The sequence below is a fragment of the Condylostylus longicornis genome, unplaced genomic scaffold, assembly GCF_029603195.1.
Source record: "Condylostylus longicornis isolate FDR11 unplaced genomic scaffold, ASM2960319v2 ptg000048l, whole genome shotgun sequence".
NCBI classification, from domain to species: domain Eukaryota; kingdom Metazoa; phylum Arthropoda; class Insecta; order Diptera; family Dolichopodidae; genus Condylostylus; species Condylostylus longicornis.
The window spans coordinates 20,890,600-20,897,464 of NW_026578017.1; the positions used below are offsets into that span (position 1 = coordinate 20,890,600).

At 22.3% G+C, this 6,865-nt stretch overlaps 1 protein-coding gene across 3 annotated transcripts; it reads right to left on the bottom strand.

Annotated features, from left to right (window-relative positions):
* Positions 1-654: 654 nt before the first annotated feature.
* LOC129611064 (zinc transporter ZIP11) lies at positions 655-5,246 on the bottom strand. 3 transcript variants are annotated; one of them, XM_055523988.1, is made up of 9 exons: positions 5,106-5,246; positions 3,919-3,987; positions 3,616-3,850; positions 2,216-2,260; positions 1,896-2,005; positions 1,725-1,830; positions 1,591-1,657; positions 1,252-1,509; positions 655-1,178 (listed from the first exon to the last, which is right to left on the bottom strand). In XM_055523988.1, the coding sequence occupies exons 1-9, from the start codon at positions 5,142-5,144 to the stop codon at positions 1,100-1,102; spliced, it is 1,008 nt and encodes a 335-aa protein (XP_055379963.1). In that variant the 5' UTR covers positions 5,145-5,246; the 3' UTR covers positions 655-1,099. The 3 variants fall into 3 exon arrangements, with proteins under 3 accessions (XP_055379963.1, XP_055379962.1, XP_055379965.1); XM_055523987.1 differs by having other exon boundaries at positions 656-1,178; positions 2,198-2,260; XM_055523990.1 differs by lacking the exon at positions 2,216-2,260 and having other exon boundaries at positions 656-1,178.
* Positions 5,247-6,865: the final 1,619 nt, after the last annotated feature.

Genomic DNA, 6,865 nt, shown 5'->3' on the forward strand with positions numbered 1-6,865 from the left:
ACAAAAAAAAAGGAACATAACACTCCTAATGAAATATTTATGTGTGATATAAGAATTATAATTTATACTTTAATATTTGGAATTAAATTTGAACCTGCATATTTTTATTTTAAGAAATTTATTTTAAAAATTGATAAGGAACACTAAAATTATTAATAATAATAATAATATGCATTAAAAATACCTGGCATTTTCTTGATAACTATTCTGATTTAAACTTACTGATTAATATTTAAAAGCAAATATTGTCTTTATTCATAAATTAACTTAATTAATGTAATTTAATAATTTTACATTTTGTTCTACTTGCACATTTAAAAAGGTGGAAAGCGCTATTAAACTGTATAGTTTTATATTTAAGAGTTTTATTTAAAAACAAATAAGACTTCTTTTATAATAGCAATAATAAAATAGTATTATTAATATAAATTTATCTGTATTATACAATTTTTATTTATAGCACTACAAGATTTAAAATGGAAGAGATAATATTGCACTGTATATATATATATATATATATATATATATATAGGTATAAAAAGTCAGCATATTTAAAATTCTATTAAATTATTACTAAATTTAATACAATTATTAAATTGAAGGAATTTGATATATTGCAAGGTTTGTGATCATTAGCGGAAATTTAAAAGTGAATTAATTAAAACTAGTTTTTTTTTTATTAAGAACATTATAAAAGAAATCTTTTTACATTTATACTATTAATAGCTTTAATTTTTTTACAAAAATTAAATAAATCACTTAAGTAAAATTCAATTAAAATTTAACATTTTTCTTTGTTTTGTTTTGATGAATTTCAGCCTTCAAAGGTTATTAAGGAATTTTATTTAATATTTTAAATCCTAAATTAAATCGCTCCAAATTTTTCCATTTAATTCTAAATTTTTTTTTGCCAGGAATTAATATGAACAATTATACAAAATATGATAAGAAATATTTTCAAAAATTGAAAATCGTCCTTTTGTAAACACAAAATACATTCTACATATATGTATAATATTATCTACTTATACATAGATATACATAGGAATACAAATATTCTATTTACTACAAGAAATTAAAAATTGCTTCATTATTTTTTTTATCCTAGGGCAACATCAAGGCACATCATAACAACAAATCCCATTATAGTACCCCACGTAGCTATTAAACCGTTCCCACTAAAAATGATAAATTATAAGTATTATGCTTATCTATAAATAAAATAAATTAAAAACAACAATCATTATTTACCTAGCATGAGCTTCTGGTAATATATCATCTGCAACAATATAAATCATAGCGCCAGCTGCAAATGCTAATGCATAAGGCAATATCATGGAAGAAATAGTCACTGCAACAGCACCTAATACACCAAAAATTGGTTCAACCATACCAGATAATTGACCATACCAAAAGCTACGCGGTAAACTAAATCCAGCTGCATGTAATGGTAAACTAACAGCTAAACCTTCTGGAAAATTTTGTATACCAATACCGATTGCGAGATTTCTAAAAAAAAAAAAATTAATATTAATATTTTATTCATTTGAAATTTAGGGCAAAAAATTTCTAACTTAGGAAAAATTATACCTAGCAGTTTCAAATGTTGCAGATTCAGTTGTACCAATTGCCCCAAAACTCACTCCAACTGCTAATCCTATTGTTATTGTAAAACAAAAATAAGTTAAGGTCTCTTGATTTATATTTGAAAATACAATATTTACCTTCAGGAATATTATGTACTGTAATGGCAATAACTAATAGCATTATTCTTTTCCATTGGGAAACTGCAATATCTATATCTAATTTTTGTTGTTCTGAATATGATACCTGTTTGATAAAACAATTTCAATTTATGATATTTTTGAAAATTAAATTTATTAAGATTTTAATACCGTATCTCTATCTGGTGTACATTTCTTTCTTCTTCGTGATCGTCCATGTTGTGTATTTAAACAGTCTGAGAAACTGTCCATACCTTGGGTTGTGGCAATAATTTCATGATCTAAACGTAGAAAAATAAAACAAAGAAAAAAAGGACAAGGACAAAAAAAATCGTAACAATAACACAAAAAAATATTAGAATAATAAATATTTTCCAAAAAATAACAAAAAAAAAATAGAAAAAAAAGAAAGAGAAATGTATATATATTTTTAGCTTTTGATTCTACATTTTTAAAATTTTAGAAAAACAAACCACAACTCTGTATATTACTTTCCAAATTGTCCAAAGCTTTATCCCTGTTATTCTGTGATAAAGCTACAAAAATAATTAACAAAAAAAAAATAAAAATTTTACATTGTTAATTCTAAGCATTGTTAAACTACATAAACAAATACTAAATATTTGAAGCTTGTTGAAAATTTTTTAAATTAAATGAAATACAATATTTCGTTCGGATTAATTCTGTGATTTTTCTACGGAAGGGATAATTGTTATATAGCGCTCAATTTTGTATTTTTATTAATGGAACTACCAATTTTTCTATATTCGACCCTCAATAAAATCGGCCAAGCGAATAAAGTTTTTGCCGAATATAAATTTTTTGTATTATGATAAGCAAATTTGCCTAAATTTTAGGTGAATAAGTATTCAAACCTGTCGAATGAAAATTCTGTGTGTGACAAGCTTGGCGAATGAAACCAAAAATCAAAATAATACATATGTGTATTATTGAATATTATAGCATTTATAGTGATATAATAGAAAAATCTAAACTATCTGTAAAATAGTTCATAAAATTTTACAAATTATTGTAAAAAATATTCGCTGTTTAATATAAATTTAACCGTGAAAAAAAACGAACCAAAAGCAATTCGAGCATTTAAATAAATTAATTGACAACAACCCCGAATAAAAGCATTTACCGATCATAATTTAAAATTTCATTCGATTCACCTAGTCCATTCGACTCGCCTAGCCATTCGTTTCGCTGATCATAATAAGGGTATTCTATTTTTCGGGTCTTTTGTTGAATGTTGAAAGTTATACATCTAGTTTCTAGTTAATTTGGAAAAAGTTTTAAAAATTAAATTCAATTTTTAGTTGTCTGGTTCCCAAAAATTCCTTAAGAATTCTTTAATTACTTCATTTTTGATGAATGCTAAAATATCATTTTACAATATTTGAATTTGTAAAAGATTACCTATTTTTCCGAAAAAAAAACACAGAATTTAATATTAGTGTTAGAGAATAAGTTAACCAAGGAAATTGGAAAATCTTTAACAATATTCTACAATCTTTTTATAAACTACTAATTTAATAATTTGAAAGTTAACATTAAGCGTACATTTACTAATTAATTAGTACAAGAATAATATAATTTATTTAAAATATTGGAAATAATCACAAATTTAAGATATTCAAATTCTGTTAACTAAAATACAACCGTAACCACCTAAAATTAATTAAAAAATTAATATTTACTAAATAAAAAGTAATTTAAAAAAATTTACTACAATTTTAATATTAAAATTATTTTAATAAATTTTGTTTTTTACAATACATTTTTTTAGTTCAACAAGCCCCATTATAATTAGTTAATTAACTACTATATATAATATTAAATTTTTAGCTTTTTTTTCTAATAAAATATATATAATTAATTATCTTACCTATCATCATTTGTGAACTATGTAATCCTAAATATGATATTAATCTATCGCAACCAAATACAAAAATTGAACCTAATAAAAATCCAGCTGCAACTGGTACAAATGCATAACGGCCTTTTTCACCATATAAACCAGATGTTTCAGCTAATTCAATTGCTGGTGCTAATAAAGACCAAAATGATGCAGCTATCATTACACCAGCTGCAAAACCTAATGAAGCATCAAGTGATTTTCTCTAAAATAAACAAAAAAAAAGTATAAATTAATATTAAAATTAATAAATGAATTTGGTAGATTGGATACCTGACTGCCTCGTAAAAATACTACCATTCCTGCACCTAATGCTGTAAGACCCCATGTTAAAAGGGTGCCCTATTAAAAATAAAAAAAAATTATAGATTGTTAAAATAATCATTTTTATTTGTTATTTTTTTTTAAATCTTTATTAGAAATTATTTTGAAAAAGTTGATTTTCTATTGACAAAGTCAAACAAACGAATGTCACTGTCAAACACTAATCGGAAATATGTAAATGTTATCGAATTTAACAACCGTTCTTTAAATTTTGATTAAATTTAAAAAATCAAAGCATTGCTGTTTGAATCATCAAAATTAATGTACGCATAAACTTTGTCATCAATAGAGCTATGTAGGTATTTTGCGTCTAATAAACGAAAATTTATTAATATATGAAATAAATTGCAATGTAATTCGTATAACAGTTAACTTTTATTACTAATTTTCATTCACAAAATATATAAGTTCACTTTTTCTGATTTTCAATATAGTAATTGAACTCAGTGTCAATAATTCTTCGTTTTATAACTAAACTATAAACGGTAAACAAAATTATTTACTAAAATCGGAGACTACTTTTATTTTGCATTTTCTTGAGCAACACATGTGTTTCATAAAAAAGCAAAAACATAGGTGTATACATAACAATTATGTATATGTATGTATGTACATATATAAAAAATTAGAGAACATTGACCCGAAACAAAACAATTGTTACATTATTGAAATCCATCAGTGTGCTTATCAATATTAAACTTGTTATGTATGTATAAATGTCAAATTTGAACTTGTGATGTTTCGATATTTCATACACTTATATATGCATAGAAATAATTACATACGTATACATAAATAAAATTGTACACGTTTAATAAAATATAATTTAATTGAAATATTAAATATAAAATGATATTTTACACACATACATACATACATACATATGTACGAGTATGTGGTTGTTAATAAAATATTTTAAATTTTATTTTTCATATAACCGCAAAGTAAAAAATTCAAAAATGACATTATACTTCACAGTGTTCATTGCACAAACAAATAATTTTAATTGCGTTATTAATTCAAATCCAATTTTTCACTTTTATTTCTCAAACATAGTAATAAATAATAATGAAAATAAATATATTTATATTTAAGTATGTATATGTAAAAATAACTGTTAATAAAGTTTTACTTACAAGAAAAGCTTGTGTCACCGCACCATAGCCGGAAATCATTTTCTAATTATCCTTTAGTCTGTTTTAAATTTAAATATGCTCTTTGTTTTTTTTTTTCTTATTCTATGAAAGTCTTTAATAATTTCTATTTAATTATTTTTTATTTATTTATTTTTTTCAATGTCTCAATTTGACAATTCAATATATATATTTTTTGTTTTTCTAATTGATTATTTTATAATTTTTTTTAAATATTTTAAAAATTAAAAATTTTTTTCAACAAAATTTAACAACATAAAATTCACCAATTAAAAAACAAAAATTAAATTAATAAAATAATATTTAATATTATTATTATTTTTTTTAAGTATATTCCAAATTTTTCATTCATATACCAATATTATAATTAATTTCACATATTTAAACATTAAAAATATTAAGCGTTCAATTGAATTAATGTTGAATTAATTTTATAAAAAATATTTTTGCAATCTGTAATTGAAATAAAAAACAAAAAATTAATTTAAAGGTATTATTTTAATTTATTTATTTTATTTAATTAATTTAATTAATATTAATACTAATAAAACTATTTTCTACCATTTAATAGGGCTGTATGTAAGTGTACATGAAGATTACAATGCAACTGTAATGTTAAACTCCTAATATTCTTAATAAAATTTAATTAATTCCGAAAAAAATATTTTCTAAAAGCTTTTATTGGGAATCTAATTATTAAAAATTTCATAAATAATTCAAAGTTCCCAAAAAAAATAAATATTAAATTTACATTTCCTTTCGTATACGTATAACAGAAGACGAACGAGAATTTATTTAAAAAATATTAAACATGTTATTAAACACTTGTGCAACTTTATAATGAATTAAATGAAATGCTTTTAGTCAAAAAAGGTATTAAAAAAAATTCTATAAATTCAAAATGAAAATAAAAAAAAAAAAAATTTAGCGTACATCATCACGTTCAAAGATTTATTCTATCTGCAGTAATAAAAGTTTACATAACAATCAACCGTTATCAGTTTAATCACACTTAGACAATGTTTTAAGCAACAACCAAAAAAAAAATAATAATGAAATAAAAATAGCAACGTTTCTTTTTTACTCTTTACTTTGTAAAACGGTTAAAGCGTTTTTTTTTAAGAAAACTACATTTACTCAATTATAAACTATTCAAAGCTTTTTAATACCTATTTAATTTATTACGAAGGTCGATTAGTTGAACATAAATCATTTAGAAGAGAAGAGAGATAACATAAAAGAATAAATAAATAAGAAAAAAAATATAGTCTCTCTAATATACCTAGAGATTATACCTACAGTATACGTCGTGTTTATTTTTTCTTCAGGTAGATTATTAATAATTTTATATTTTAATTAAAAATGTTGAAGAAAATCACGTTGAATATAGAAGAGAGAAAATTGAAGTTGAGTCAAATCAATGATTTGTTAAAAAAAGCACATTTCAATTTACATATATAAATTAATTAATTGCAATGTAAAATTCACATGGAACCGGGTATTCTATTGAAATTATATGATTTTCTTATTGACTGCATACTTTAAGGATGAATTTCGGGAGAGAAAACTTGTATATTACAAAATTACAAACAATATTATGTCAATATTTATTTGACAATTATGTTAACTTTTATGGGTAAATTAAACAATTTTTGTGTTAAATCATAATATTCTCATTTTTAGGCATACGCTAATTAATTAAGATTTCACAAGAATTCTCATTTTATTATGAAAGCACAGTT

Excerpts from the sequence above, each read along its gene's own strand:
- LOC129611064 (XM_055523987.1), bottom strand. The coding sequence starts at position 5,144 with ATGATTTCCGGCTATGGTGCGGTGACACAAGCTTTTCTT. Across the intron at positions 3,988-5,105 it reads CGGTGACACAAGCTTTTCTT|GGCACCCTTTTAACATGGGG; the intron begins GTAAGTAAAACT and ends TATTTTTAATAG. Across the intron at positions 1,658-1,724 it reads AGTACATAATATTCCTGAAG|GATTAGCAGTTGGAGTGAGT; the intron begins GTAAATATTGTA and ends CAATAACAATAG.